This window comes from Neolamprologus brichardi, chromosome 14 (genome assembly GCF_056152115.1).
Source record: "Neolamprologus brichardi isolate AB-2024 chromosome 14, ASM5615211v1, whole genome shotgun sequence".
NCBI classification, from domain to species: Eukaryota; Metazoa; Chordata; class Actinopteri; order Cichliformes; family Cichlidae; genus Neolamprologus; species Neolamprologus brichardi.
The window spans coordinates 25,678,565-25,693,751 of NC_142117.1; the positions used below are offsets into that span (position 1 = coordinate 25,678,565).

General features: G+C 36.5%; 2 protein-coding genes across 2 annotated transcripts; both read right to left on the bottom strand.

The window, feature by feature from the left end:
- Positions 1-1,404: 1,404 nt before the first annotated feature.
- On the bottom strand, positions 1,405-7,878 carry LOC148098900 (extracellular calcium-sensing receptor-like). Its single transcript, XM_087851652.1, has 14 exons — positions 7,863-7,878; positions 6,987-7,248; positions 6,534-6,715; positions 6,223-6,347; positions 5,985-6,137; positions 5,697-5,897; positions 5,326-5,569; positions 4,955-5,169; positions 4,689-4,819; positions 2,992-3,088; positions 2,730-2,853; positions 2,125-2,597; positions 1,960-2,040; positions 1,405-1,761 (listed from the first exon to the last, which is right to left on the bottom strand). Exons 1-14 carry the CDS (start codon positions 7,876-7,878, stop codon positions 1,405-1,407), a joined length of 2,661 nt encoding a protein of 886 aa, XP_087707778.1.
- A 2,204-nt stretch (positions 7,879-10,082) lies between these two features.
- LOC148098901 (extracellular calcium-sensing receptor-like) lies at positions 10,083-14,779 on the bottom strand. The gene is made up of 9 exons (XM_087851551.1): positions 14,606-14,779; positions 13,405-13,505; positions 12,676-13,263; positions 12,403-12,533; positions 12,128-12,224; positions 11,872-11,995; positions 11,283-11,755; positions 11,105-11,185; positions 10,083-10,493 (listed from the first exon to the last, which is right to left on the bottom strand). Exons 1-9 carry the CDS (start codon positions 14,664-14,666, stop codon positions 10,137-10,139), a joined length of 2,013 nt encoding a protein of 670 aa, XP_087707677.1. The 5' UTR covers positions 14,667-14,779; the 3' UTR covers positions 10,083-10,136.
- Between the last annotated feature and the right edge of the window lie 408 nt (positions 14,780-15,187).

Consider the following 15,187-nt stretch of genomic DNA (forward strand, 5'->3'; position numbering starts at 1 on the left):
GGACTAATCAGACATAATGAGACATTGGGAAATCAAAACTCAAAACACTGAACAGAGGACACGAGACTATCAAAGTAAAACAGGAAACACAGGAGACATCCACAAAGGCGCTGACTGAGGAGACCCAGGGAACATGGAACACGGATCACAGGAGGAGCACAGAAATAGAACCAAGAGACTAAATATGATAAATAACAATAAAATCAAAGTAATACACAACACAAAACACTGGGTCACTGACCCAGGACCATGACAATACCCATCAATGTTGAGTCTATTCTATATAAAATATTCTAGAGTCAAATGTGAGGCCATGTGTCCAATAGCTAAAGTTTGATCGAACCTCCTGATCAGGCTTTCCAGTCTGCCTTACCTCTTGGTCAATCTCTAAAATGCATTTGCTGTCATTAAAATAATGTCTAGTTATTTTAATGTTAAGGGTTATTTCTTCATCAGTTCTAATATATTTTGGATTTGAATGAACTGTGACAGTTGTATACAACTGATATTATAGTAAGTGTATTAAAGTGTGCAACAAAATAAATATGTATATTCAGCTAAAACGTATCCATATTTGGAGGTAACATAGAAATTCAACACTAAATATTCCTGTTAATTGCTCTGGTTACGTTCTTGAGAAAAGCCTTTCTTTAATTTCTAAATAACCTGCAACCTCGATTTGATGCCAACAACTGTAAATCTAGACAAAAATCAACATGTCACACATTTGGCCTGCAGTTAGAGCTTTTTCCACTCATGAGATCTGACAGGAGCTGCAGGGTCCCTCTTACCAGAATCTGCAGAAATCTCTCTCTCTCTCTCTCTCTCACACACACACACACACACACACACACAAACGCACAAATACCAACACCAAGAACAGTGCAACATGCTAACCATGTTAGTGTTTAACACAGTGTTTGCCATTAGGCAGGGCTTTTGTTTTATCGAAGACGTGTGTGGACAGTACAGAGACTCTTGGTGGTTTAATCACTTTGGGGCTGACTGAATCCATGTGTAAGCAGGATTGTGTTGCACACAGTTGGGCTGTAGATGAGGTAGAAAATAACAGCTTTTAACAAATAATTTTAGTTAAAACAAGTAACAGAACTAACACGAGAAGAAAAACATCCAGAATCACTGAAACATGTTTCATATGATATTTTATTTACTTTCACATTCAAACATTATTTTAGTAAGTGATTACTACAGTATTAAACTTAAACACAACTGGGTTTTCCAACACAATAAAGGTACAACAAACACAAAGTTTTTATTTTTTTCACATTAAAATATAGTATATATATATATATATATATATATATATATATATATATTTTTTTTTTTTTTTTTTTTTTTTTTAATTTATTTTTTTTTTTTTACTCTGAAATAGAAATAAAAAATTCATCTTGAATATTTTCCAGTCATGCCTTTCTTGATATTTCTCTCGGGTCGTAGTAAAATAATGTAACATTTGGGGATGAAAATACATAGTAACAATCCAAAACTGGATGATAATATAGCGAATATTTCCACTGCCACAGAGAACTTTCCAGGAGAGCTGACATAAGCTGGAATGAAAGAAATCCACACAGCCCAGAAAATCAGCATGCTGAAGGTGATGAGCTTTGCTTCGTTGAACGTGTCTGGTAGTTTTCGTCCAAGAAATGCCAGGACAAGACAGGCGAAGGCGAGCAGGCCAATGTAACCAAGGAGCAGGTAGAAACCAGGAGGCCATGGCTCTTTACACTCCACCACAATCTAATAAAATCTAACAATTAGTATGTATACAGAGAAATGGTTCATTTTATATGATTTATTTGTTTCTGCTCTGATGTCTACACTAAACACTGAAGTCCCCTTCTATAGGATTTGAAGACATCTTACTGTATAACTTAGTGATATTAATGTCCAAGAACATAAATTGTAACAATTAGTGTTTTAGTACTTCCTACTCACTCTTCCAGTTGAAGCTTGGTATTTTGGATTCCTGAATGGGAACGGAGGTGCGGATAGCACCCAGCCAGTACAGAGACAAATCTGGAGCAGCATAAAATAATAGTTACAGAAAGTGGCTACAAAAACTGACATTTAAATTTGCTGACAGTTTGATATATTTCCCACCTGAGGAACTGTGGTACAGATGATCAGAATCCTCTGCTGAGCTGTACTAAACAGCATCTGACCCCTGGAACCAGGTACATTAGTCCGGAAAGCCAGGAGAACCACAATGGTCTTAAAAAGGACGCAGGACAAACACAGGGCAAAGCTGATTCCAAACGCTGCCTGTCGGAGCCTACATGTCCACCAAGACGGCTGACCAATGAACACCAGACAACACAGGAAACAGAGCTTGAGTGACAGGAGAAGCAAGAAACTTATTTCTGAGTTGTTGGCCTTGACGATGGGTGTATAGCGGAAACTGTGAAACACAATGGTGATGATAGATGTCAGGATGAATCCCAGCAGGGTGAGTGCAACCAGGATGATACCCATGGCATCATAGAAAGAGAGGAACTCTTCTTCCCCTGCAACACATTTCACCTTGTCTTTGTCTGACAAGTAGTATTCAGGACATTTAATGCAATCAGTGGAACCTTTGGGAGCAGAGAACACAAGACAACAAGACATATGTGGATTAAAATTCAGGAACTCTTCATTCAAATAAATATTTTTTCAATACTTTTTAACAGTGCAACATTTTCATTCTTTAATATGATATGGGCTACCAGTCTGGTTGCTGATCTCTCCATCTGCACAGGGCAAACAATCAAAGCAGCATTTGGGCTCTCCTCGGCGTGTGGCCTGCCTGCTGCCAAGGGGACATGGAGCACTACACTGAGATACAGGAACCTGAACAAGGAACAGAAAAAAGTGAAAAGATTTTCTTACTGAGTATTTGACATAGTTGATCAAATAATTTTCAACAGCTTAAAAAATGTTTAATTTTAAAGTGGCATAAGAAATACATTTACAATAACTATAACCTACCTGCCTCTCTCCTTTTGTCCATACAATAGTGTTCTTCATTATCTGCAACTGTTGGCCATGGGGAGCTGAACCATCATAGCTTCCAACTTTGATAAATCTAGCTTAAAATATTTCAGAATAAAACCAAACCAAAGTTTTGGGTTATAAAGTAAATGCCCATAACTTCTTGTTCATGGTTGTTGTAACAGACAGATCTTTCAAAGGGACATAAAAAACTTTGTCCACAGAAACCTATTCTAACAAAGTGTCACAGATTTAAAATTGTCCATGAATTCACAGTACACAGTGCATTAGTTACACCCTTTTGCAAACCCTCTACAGTGAAAATAACAAATACGTTTTACATATTAGAGTAAAAATCAATCATTCATATATATATATATATATATATATATATATATATATATATATATATATATATATATATATATATCAACTGTAAGAATGTAATATTCTGGATATTTATAATTGAGCTATTTGCATATATTAGAGCTATTTCTGCTATTTTGTAAACGGTGTGTTATAATGTATTATTTAATTTAGTTAAATGATACAATACAATATAATATACAATGTCTTGAAGCAGCTGTAACAACATAATTTCTTTAGGGATTAATGAAGTATTCTGATTCAGATGTCATAACCTATTATACTGCCAAGTGGTTGGGATGCTCTACTGTTCAGTCAGTATATCTGACCCAATGAGGAAAAAACAAACTGAGGGAAAAGTGTTTGTAGCTTTTCAGTCTGGTTAACTACTGATGCATTGGACTAGAACAGCTTCTCAAATTTAGCCTTACGTCTACGTAGAGTCTCTAGTTTCAATGCATTTAGAAAATGAGGAAGTAGCAATGACACTGGCTAAAGAGGGCTGACATCACTTGGGAAGCTTGTAGAAAACTAAATAGAAGAAAGTAGAGAAGAAATAACAATTTAACATGAAGTAATGACACACTCCGGGGCCTGATTAACCCCAGCAGGGCCTCCTCGGATGAGGGTGTCTGAAACCCCCAATAAATCCAAGGTCCAATACTGATGATGTGTACTATTTTTTTTTTTTTTTTATTAAAATCTAGATCAGATTTCTAATCCCTAAACCTAACCAAGGAAGTTAAAAAGAGACTGAAAAATGGCAGAATAGCTTGTGATAAAAGAACGAAACACCCTGTGAAGTTGAGGCACACAACGATGTGTCCCGCTGGTAAAGTTTCCAGGCGGCCTTTCCTCATAGTAGCTATCCCTCAAGACTTTCTCCATTTGAAGAAATGCATTATCAGGGATTGTAACATCTAGTTCTTTTATTGAATTAAAAGATAAATGAGTGAAAGTGAAAGTCTTTCCATGTTTTTAACATTATATTTGTTGCTGAAGCCTAAAGTGACCTCCCCAAAACTTTTTTTTTTTTGGTTTAGTTTCCATCTTAACATTGAGCTGTTGGTTCTGTCACAAGTTAACCAACATAAACTATCATTGAACTATTAGCAGCAACCAATCTAGTTATGGACATTAAATTCTGTACCCGGAATGATTACACTACCTGTGCTATAAAAACTGTGATTTGAAACACCTATTTATTCACTCCAGCTTAATGGACAGTTAAATGAATGACAATTTTTAGAGTAGGTGTTCGTAGTTCAAATTAGGATTAATACATACAGTGTTTCACATGTAATGTTCACTTAAAAGTTATACTAAACCTCATTTTGTCTTTGCTGTCCTTCTGCCAGTTAATGATGTCATAGAGAGGGACTGGCTCTCCATTGGAGTCAAAATATACTTTCTCATTGAACTGGTTGGTAAAATTGACCATCTTCAGATGTTGAAGAAACTACATCAGAAGAGAATTATAAAAAATAAAATATTAAACGAAACAAATAAAAAATATTTTTTAAAAATTACAAACTCAAAAGAAAAAAAAATCACATGAATTATGATTTGGATATTTTGTAATTGTTTCAATTACCTGGCCATTAGAAAATGAACTGTGTTTCTCACACAACCCCCTATTATGTCCCACAGATTCACAGTTTAAGAACGTGTGCAGAGCATGGGCAACAGCGTACACAGCTTTATACACATTATAGGATATTCTGACCGGAGATACATCGCTATAACTGCTGTCAGTCTGTCTCAGATCCTCTGAACCTGTGCATACAGGTTTTGCCAAAGAACCTGCATAATTTCTATCAGCTGACATATTAAACAATCTTTTTGGTCCAACAGTAAGCCCAACCATATAGCTAGAATTGTTTTGAGAGCCTAGTTTGTAATTCAAAGTATCCATATAATTCAATCTTTCCAGAGTATTCACTTCATATTCTTTGGCTCTGTCTCTTTCAAACTCCAGCTTACACCCAAACTGCTCTTCCCAGAACATATTGATAAATTCCATTCCTGGTTTGGGAGAGGGTCGGACATTCAAAAGAAACTCTTTCAAGCCAGGGATGCTGACTCCGGGGAAGGAGAAGCCCAGTGTTCCCTCCAGGAGAAAGTGGAAGTCAGGTGAGGCCAGCCGACTCGAGGTCACCCAGGCTTCACTTGCTATCCACTGTATCCCTGTTACATTCCTTTGAGCTAGCTGGAAAGGCAACATAAACAACTGTGAAGACTATTCACGTATATACTTAAAAATACCCAAAATAGGATTTGTTACATTATTAATTAAGATGTTATTATTTACAAAATGCATCAATCAAGATACTAACTTCTGAGAACAGATGCAGTACATCTACTTCTGCAGTAATGACCACGACAACCCGAGCAGTTGAACTCTCCAGCTTATCTGCCATTTCTAGTATTTCAGCCGTTGTGGGTGATGCTGGGATAGAGAGATGAAATGCCACACATCCACCTTGCCTTCTAAACTGATTAGAGAATGCTTGGATGCCATAAAGGCTGTAGTCATCCTGAAATGTTTATACAGAAAGCATTTATAAATCATGTTGCTGTCTAAAACTGTCCCATTGTATCATTTAAAAAAGTTTTGATCTCACCGTAGCTCCTATTGTGCCCACCCAGAACCAGCCGAAGTAAGTGACAAGATTTACGAGACCTCTAACTTGAAAGAGATCACTTGGCACAGTTCTCAAGAATGATGGGTACAAATGCTTGTCAGTAAGACAGCTACAAGTGGCAAAATAACTCACCTAGAAGGAGAGCAAGTTCTTTCTATATTATTGAGACACAAACCAAATACATAACATTATTAAACAAAGTTGTACAGATTATTACCAGTGGTATATTGAAAGGTCCAAGTGTTTGAGCTACAGCTCTTGTAGGGGACGAGGATGCAAGACCAATCACAGCAGGCACAGGAGAATAATACAGACATGTGGAAGATTGTCTTGCCTTTATCTCTTCTGTTGCATTTACTTTTATGTCATTTTCAGTGTTTCCAGGATTGTGATGAATTGCTGTCTTAACTTCAGCACTTCTCTCTTTCAGTATGGTTAGTATTTTTGACTTGGCTGTTATTGCCACAGTCTTTGATTGCTTCATTTCAATACCACTGTTTTCAATTTCTGATGTTTTTTCTACCTCACTGCTAACAGCTTTTGAGTGAGTGAGCAAAGAATACAGAGCCTGCAGGCTGTTATGGATATGGTTGCAGCTGTCCATAATCCTGTAGCCTAGTTTAACACCCGGTAACAGACTTGAATTATGGTTAATTTCCTCCACTGCAAACACCATTGTCATTATCCATCGAAAGGATCTTTCATGAAAGCTGCAGACATGTTTTTTAAAAAGTATTTAAATTTTTAGTATAAAGAAATTAAATTAATTTTAAAAATTATGATTAAAAATTATGTAATATAAATATAATTTACATTTGTTCATTAGTCACAGTGCCACAATTCCATGTAAACATAGCATAGCAACATAGCAACTGATATAGCTTTTCATAAAATACTGATATTTCATTTATTCATATCTAAGGGAGAAAGAACAAAACAAAATGAAGACCCAGCATAGATTAATAATACCCTTACACTCACCCGCTGCAAGGTGGAATTTGGGGTTGACTGTTGTAGCTTTGCTGTGGTTTTGGCACAACATATTGCAGAGGGAAAAATCCTCCAATCACAATATCACCGTCAGAGTGCAGGGCTAAGGGCTCACTGCCTGCCAGTTTTACACAATCAGGTAAACTAGATTTAGAACTTCTCACGTCTCCAATCCTTAAACTATGCTGTGTCTCTCTCATAACTTCTTCTTTTCTCATCAAGTGTCCCTCCACACTTAGTGGTTTTCCTTCATCTACGGTGTGAGAAACGTCAGAGAACACAATGTAAACAGGATTAGAAAACAGATAAAGCATTAAAAGACATTTACCAACAAGGGCTGAATACATAATTGACCGTAACCCCATAAAAAACTGTATGCTGAAAACAATGGCCCTCCAACAGCGTCTGTGACAAGCCAGTGAAGTGAGTTAAAAACTGCATTGTTCCAGATGAGTCATTATGACATTACCCAATCAGAGATAGGTTGACATGACTCTCATGAACCTTAAGTTACAAAACTCAAACACTGTCTTCCTAGAGGTGACAAGAATAAAAGACAAAGTCACAAATATTTTATTTTAAAGCTATGGGAAGTTAATAACAAAATATTTATTCTATTCATGGCTTCTGAGTATAAATTTACTTCATTTAACTGTAACAAAAATAGTAAATTAATATGTAACTACATATTCACACAGTAATGAACAATTCTGCTCACACATGTGCAGTAAATGTTAATATATTGATTATGTCATATTTTTCAGAAAGCCGAAGACACTGAGCAAGTCCAAAACAGTCTGGATCATTTTTTGCTTATTTATTGTTGTGTGGGCCAGACATAGAGAAGAGTTCCCAGGCCGTTCTCACTCCCGAGGCGTAACATGCCGCCTTTTTTGTCACGTCCCGCGGCGTTCCTGAGGAACGCGAAAGGAGACCGTCGGCGTTCTTATGGTACGCGGCGGGTTATGGCTGAAATCCAGTGCAAGGACGCTCCCGCGGTAATAGACGTTCCAGCCCTGTATTCCAGCCCTAAACCTAACCTTATCCCTAGTCCTAACCATAGCCTTTTTCCTGATATTAACCAGGACTTTAATGATGTTAAATAGCGTGTTTCTAAGCGATTTGCAGAAAAAGAGCGAACATGTGTAGATGAGTCCATACGGTTCTCATATTTCCTCATTTTTCCGAGGTCGGTCACCTAGCGTAAAATGTTACGCTTTGGGAGTGAGAACGTGTTGCAGTTCCATAAGTCAGCTTGACACTGGCTACAACAAGTGGCGTGTAATTCAAATGAGACCCAAATGTTACATTGCATAGCTGACTAACTTATACAACGAGCTGTATCTGTAGCTGAATTGATCCAGACCAGGTAACTCTGAGTCTATACTGTCAGTGAAAACTAAACTCCTGATATGAGGCACATTTGCTGGAATTATTTTTCTTTTGTGTGGCATGTGTTATTTAAGTAGTCAACATTTGCTTTTATTTGTTGGATGGATGGCTTGCTTCCTGTATTACTTGCTTTTAATAGTAACCATTAATGCTATTTTTGCTTAGACTTAAACCTTTTCATATTGGAATCCCATTACGTCAAGTCAGTTTGATTTAAGAACAAAATGTATAATTACATTCCATGTCTGCAAAATCCAAATTCAAAACTCAAAATTAAAAAAGACAAACATAACAAAAATGAAGGGGGGAAAATCACAATTGACTGACAAAGACAAAAATAAAAGTTAGAGCATTAAAAAAATTACATTAGAAAATAGGTTGTTATTTAATCGAGTTTAAATAAATGCTTGGCTCATGTTAGAAGTGAATTTTTATCTTTAATACAGGTGTACATCATTATTTATATATTTCACAAATACCTCATAATTTTAAATACACATTTTTATATATTCTACTATAGAAATAGGTGTTGTAGAATAAAGCTAGGAAAGATAAGGCCACACCCACCCAATACCGAATGGAAATTTGGTTCACTGTGTAAAGAGCAGGAGGTTCTGCTCTTATTACTGAAAGATGACCTGAGGGATGGACCCCGGCATGTTTATTACACGTTTTGCTGTGATACTGGATTGTTGGTGGGCTCTTTTAAAACTATCGGTGCTCCCAAATGTCTCTCTCCAGAACCCAGAAAGATCACCAACCTCCTACAACCTCAAAGTTTTCAACTTCAGTTCTAGAGTCAGCACCAGCTATTGCATAGTCTGAACCGACTCCATTTTCCCAGTGTCAGTCTGAGCTTTCCCAGTTGGAGAGGAGGACACCTGCCCCTGTTATCAATTTCCAGAAAAGTTTTATTGCCAGTACAATACATTATTATATAATAATATTTTAGCTTTGTATTGACTAAGCTGTAGGTAAATTATATTATAATAACTGGAGTACAGTGTACAAGTAGATAAAGTGCATAAATATGTATTATAACAAGAAGCTTATTTTATATTTTGAAGACATTTAGATGTTCCGCAGTGAATGTCTAGAAAAGAATATCAGTGGTATAGACTTAATAACTGGGTTAATTTATTTAAAAATTATTCTGTGCTGACCGAAAAGAAAAGACACATCATGAGGAAAATCCATCCATCCATCCATCCATCCATTCATTCACGTCCGCTTATACTTTTCAGGGTCGTGGGGGGTGCTTTAGCCTATCCCAGCTGTCATAAGGAAAACGTTAAAAGTTATTTATTGTATAACATTTCTTATAATTCTTTATTTGTATATAGGAAAAAAACACATTGTGAAAATCTTGAGAGGTCTTGTCAACAGACATCATATTTAGTATTTTATTTTAGAGAAGTAAATGGTTCAATAAATAAATTTTAAAATAGAGCAAAAATGTTTGTGCAGTATCGACATCAGTCGTGACTTCATAATACAATAACTAAATTAGACAATTAACCTGTTTCCAAATGTTTTTTTTTAAACGCTTCTCTATGGTGGCTTAACCCCCCTGTTCAGATTGTCTAACATTTAGACAATGCTCCCTAAAGGACAGAGTAAATGCTGAAATCAAGGTTACGTTGGAAAGTAAAAGCTTTTAACAATAATGTAATGATCATATGGCATTTTATTTTTTTTCACATTAAAATATTATAACTGTTCTCTCCCAAACACTGAGAATATAAATGATCATCTTTGATATTTCCCAGTCATGCCTTTCTTAATATTCCTTTCAGGGTGCAGTAAAATGATGTAACATTTGGGCACAAAAATACACAGTAACAATCCAAAACTGGATGCTAAGATAGCAAATATTTCCACTGCCACAGAAAATTTCCCAGGAGAGCTGACATAAGCTGGAATGAAAGAAATCCACACAGCCCAGAAAATCAGCATGCTGAAGGTGATGAACTTTGCTTCGTTGAATGTGTCCGGTAGCTTTCGTCCAAAGAATGCCAGGAGAAGACAGACAAAGGCCAGTAGGCCAATGTAACCAAGGAGCAGGTAGAACCCAGTAGGCCATGGCTCTTTACACTCCACAACAATCTAAAGATGTCCAGAAATGTGTTAGAATGGATTTTGAGAGATGGTACATTTTATGTGATTATAATTATTTACTCTTTTGTGTCTACTTTACCAGTTAAAGTGCCACTGTATATGATTTTATTATGTTGATGGTTAATGACAATATGAAAATAAATACAAAACCAATTCCCAAAGAGTTGATCATAAACAAAAATGTAAATAACAGTAGATGAAAGGATTTAATTTATGAATCTTATAGATTAAAACATACTAACACTTTATTCACAGTAGAACATATAGAATTATATAGAAAATATATTGAATCTTTAAACTGATCACATGTACCATTTTAGCTTATTTTAAATTTGATGACATAAATGCATTTCACAAAATTTGGGACAGGCCTACTTATAGTGGCTATGACGTTGTCAGTGTATTCAGATGTATATCTGAAATTGCAATAAATGTTGTTGCTCCCATCCCAATGTTTTTGAGATACAAAATTAGCAAAATGTTTTTTTGGTTGTTTTTTCTTTCATTAAAAATATATATTTGAAAAATATTTCCCATGTCCGTTTACAATATTTTGGGCAGGCTGTGTAAGAAAATACAGAAACAGTTTTCTTACTCACTTTTCCAGTTATAGCTTGGTAGTTTGAATTCCTAAATGGAAAGGGAGGTGCACCCAACACCCAGCCAGTAGAGAGACAAATCTAAAGGTTGGGGTAAAACAATAAAATAACACAATCTAAAACTATACAATGTAAACAAACTGATGTCAAAGTTTCAGACATTTTTTCTCCCTTTCACCTGAGGAGCTGTAGTGCACAAGATCAAAATCCTCTGCTGGAATGTACCAAACAGCATCCGACCCCTGGAACCAGGTACATTAGTCTGGAAAGCCAGAAGGACCACAATGGTCTTAACAAGGAGGCAGGACAAACACAGGACAAAGCTGATCCCAAATGCTGCCTGGCGGAGCCTACATGTCCACCAAGACGGCTGACCAATGAACACCAGAGAACACAGGAAACAGAGCTTGAGTGACAGGAGAAGCAAGAAACTTATTTCTGAGTTGTTGGCCTTGACGATGGGTGTATAGCGAAAACTGTGAAACACAATGGTGATGATGGTGGTCAGTATGAAACCCAGAAAGGTAATTGCTACCAGGATGATACCCATCGTGTCACTGAAAGACAGGAATTCTTCTTCCCCTGCAACACATTTCACTTTTTCTTTGTCTGACCAGAAGTAGTCAGGACATTTGCTACATTCAGAGGAACCTTTGAAAACACAAAACACAGAAATATGCATGTAAACAGTCAGAAACTATTCATTACATATCTGTAATTTTAAATAACTTTAATAGCATTTTGGAAATAAAAAATATATGGGCTACCAGTCTGGTTGCTGATCTCTCCATCTGCACACGGCAAACAATCAAAGCAGCATTTGGGCTCTCCTTGGCATGTGGCCTGCCTGCTGCCAGGGGAACATGGAGCACTACACTGAGATACAGGAACCTGAACAAGAAACAGAAAAAAGATATAACAATGTAAATCAATAGGTTGTTTCTAGGTATTTGACATGGTTACCAAAGACTTTTCACCATTTAAAGTAACATAAATAATAGGGTTGGGATTACTGTGACCTGCCTGTGACTGTCTTGTTGTCCATACTATAGTGTTCTTCAGTATCTGCAGCTGTTGTCCTTGCTGAGCTGAACCATCATAACTTCCTACCTTGACAAAACTAGTAGAAAAAAGAAGAGATCATTTCAATGCAATGCAGTCAGGCAAAACAATAAATGCAAAAACATTACATTAAAAAACAATATTGGTATCCTTAAATGTATACAACAAGTGTAGTTCTTGGCTTATGATCATCTTCACAAAAAGTTAAAAAGTTAACCTGAAGTATGGCATTTCACCTAATTTCATTCTTGCTGTCCTTCTGCCAATTAATGATGTCATAGAGAGGGACTGGCTCTCCATTGGAGTCAAAATATACTTTCTCATCAAACTGGTTGGTGAAATTCACCCTTTTCAGATATTGAAGAAACTACATAAAAAAGATTATTAAAAAATGTTAATAATAAAACTGATACAAATTCATCATGAAGTAAAATAAAAAAAAAAAAACATGTGAAGCTTGATTAACATATTTAACATTATTTGACATACAAAGAAACTTATTCAGCTACCTGACCATTTGTAAATGAGTTGTGCATCTCACACAATCCCCCGCTAGGTCCTGTTGAGTTACAGTTTAAGAAAGTGTGCAGAGCATGGGCAACGGCATACACAGCTTTATACACATTATAGGATATTCGGGCCTGAGATACATCACTATAACTGCTATCTGTGTAACTCAGATCCTCTAAACCTGTGCATACAGTTTTTTTCAGAGCACCTTCATTACTTTTATCAACAGACATATTAAATGAACTTTGTCCAACAGTAAGCCCAACCATGAAACCAGAATTGTTTTGAGAGCCTAGTTTGTAGTTTTTCAAAGTATTAGTTTCATATTCTTCACTTCTGTCTCTTTCAAACTCTAGCTTACAACCAAAATATTCTTCCCAGAACATATTGACCAACTCCATTCCTGGTTTGGGAGATGGTCGGACATTCAGAAGAAACTCTTCCAAGCCTGGGATGCTGACTCCAGGGAAGGAGAAACCCAGTGTTCCCTCTAGAAGATTATGGAAGTCAGGAGTGGTCAGCTGAGTAGCGGTCATCCAGGCTTCGCTGACTACCCATTGTATCCCTGTCATATTTCTCTGAGTAAGCTGGATGAAACAGAAAGAAATGATTATTAATGTGAAAACAATTCATTTGAAATACCTATCTTTTCATAATATAGCTTAAAATACTACAAAATGTGTCACAATTTAGGGAAAGCCACACAATACATCAACTGAGCTACTTACTTCTGAAAACAAATCTAGCAAATTTACGTCTTTGGCAAATACCACCACAACCCGAGCTGTTGACCTCTGGAGTTTGTCTGCCATTTTTTGTATCTCAGCCACTGTGGGTGATGTCGGGATCGTGAGATGAAATTCTACACACCCACCTTGTTGTCCAAACTGAATAGAGAATGCTTGGATACCATAAAGACTGTAATCATCCTGAAATGTATCCCCAAAAAGAACTTGTAAATCATGTTTGTGTATATTAACAATTCTTTTTGTGCCCTGTATATGACTGATCAGCTGGAGATTTATTAAAGTATTTATCTCACCGTAGCTCCTATTGTGCCCACCCAGAACCAGCCAAAGAAAGTAACAAGCTTCACGAGACCTCTAACTTGAAAGAGATCACTTGGCACAGTTCTCAAGAATGATGGGTACAAATGCTTGTCAGTAAGACAGCTACAAGTGGCAAAATAACTCACCTATAAGGAGACAGGTTATTTTATGATGTTGAATTAAAACAAACTCTAAACATAAATTATTATTAAATGTGATTAAGCAATTTATTACCAGTGGTATGTTGAAAGGGCCAAGCGTGTGAGCTACAGCTCTTGTAGGGGTAGATGATGCAAGACCAATCACAGCAGGCACCGGAGAATAATTCAGACAGGGGGAAAACTCCCTTGTTTTCATTTCTACTGTTAATTTTTCTTTCATGTAATTTTCTGCATCTTTAAGAATCCTAGGCTTTGACATGTTAACTTCAGCATGTCTTTTTTCTACTGAGGATAGGATCCCAGGTTTCCTTTTCATCCCTGCCATGTTTAATCCCTCCATTTGAATTCTGCTGTTTTCAGTTTCTGCTGTTTGTTTCACAGTTTTGGAGTAACTGATTAAGGAAAATAGTGCTTGCAGACTGGTGTGGACATGGTCACAGCTGTCCATAATTCTGTAGCCTAGTTTAACACCTGGTAATAGGCTTGAATTACGATTAATTTCATCCACAGTGAAAATCATGGTCATCATCCAGTGAAACGCGGTGTGGTAAAGGCTGACAAACAATAAAAAATTTTGATAAATAAATAATCTAAAGTGATACAGAAATCACAGGAATATTATCAAAACCCCAAATGTTTTGTTTCTCTTTCTCTTTTGTTTTTAAACATTGAAACTTTGAAAAAAAAATAAGATATGTATATATAATATTAACACTCACCCACTGCAAGATGTAACTTGAGGTTTTCTGTTGTAGCTGTACTCTGGCTTAGATGCAGCATAATGCAGCGGGAAAAATCCTCCAATCACAACATCACCATCTGAGTGCAAGGCTATGGGCTCGCTTCTGGCCAGTTTTGTACACTCAGGTAAACTGAAATCCTCACTTTTCACTTCCCCTTTCCATAAACCACTCAGTGGTTCTCTCACAGCCTCTTCTTTCCTCATAACATCTCCCTCCATCCTTTTTGGTTTTCTTTCAACTACAGTTTGAGGAACATCAGAGAATATGATACAAACAGGATTTAAAAAAAGATAAAAAAGCAGCCAAAGACAATTACTAAAAAGGATTGGATGCATTTTCTATTGTATAAAAACTTTGTGTGCTGAAAACAGTTGCCTGGCTTTTGTTTTCTAACATACTACGTAACAGACTAATGAACAGAGTTAAAAACTCAATGCATTTTTTCATATGAGTCATCATGAGATTAACCAATCAGAGTGACACAGACACATGGGAGAAAGGATAGCTCAACATGTACTCAGCAAAAGTTAATGTCTTCATCTCATTAGAAAACCCAAG

Bases quoted from the DNA above. Each gene is read 5' to 3' on its own strand.
- LOC148098900 (XM_087851652.1), bottom strand. The intron at 5,570-5,696 runs GTTAGTATCTTG...TTGCCTTTCCAG, and splicing joins TACTGCATCTGTTCTCAGAA to CTAGCTCAAAGGAATGTAAC. The intron at 2,854-2,991 runs GTAGGTTATAGT...TTCCTTGTTCAG, and splicing joins GGACAAAAGGAGAGAGGCAG to GTTCCTGTATCTCAGTGTAG.
- LOC148098901 (XM_087851551.1), bottom strand. From the start codon at position 14,666: ATGCTGCATCTAAGCCAGAGTACAGCTACAACAGAAAACCTCAAGTTA. The intron at 13,264-13,404 runs GTAAGTAGCTCA...TGTTTCATCCAG, and splicing joins TGCTAGATTTGTTTTCAGAA to CTTACTCAGAGAAATATGAC. The intron at 12,225-12,402 runs GTGAAATGCCAT...TTTTTCTACTAG, and splicing joins GACAGCAAGAATGAAATTAG to TTTTGTCAAGGTAGGAAGTT.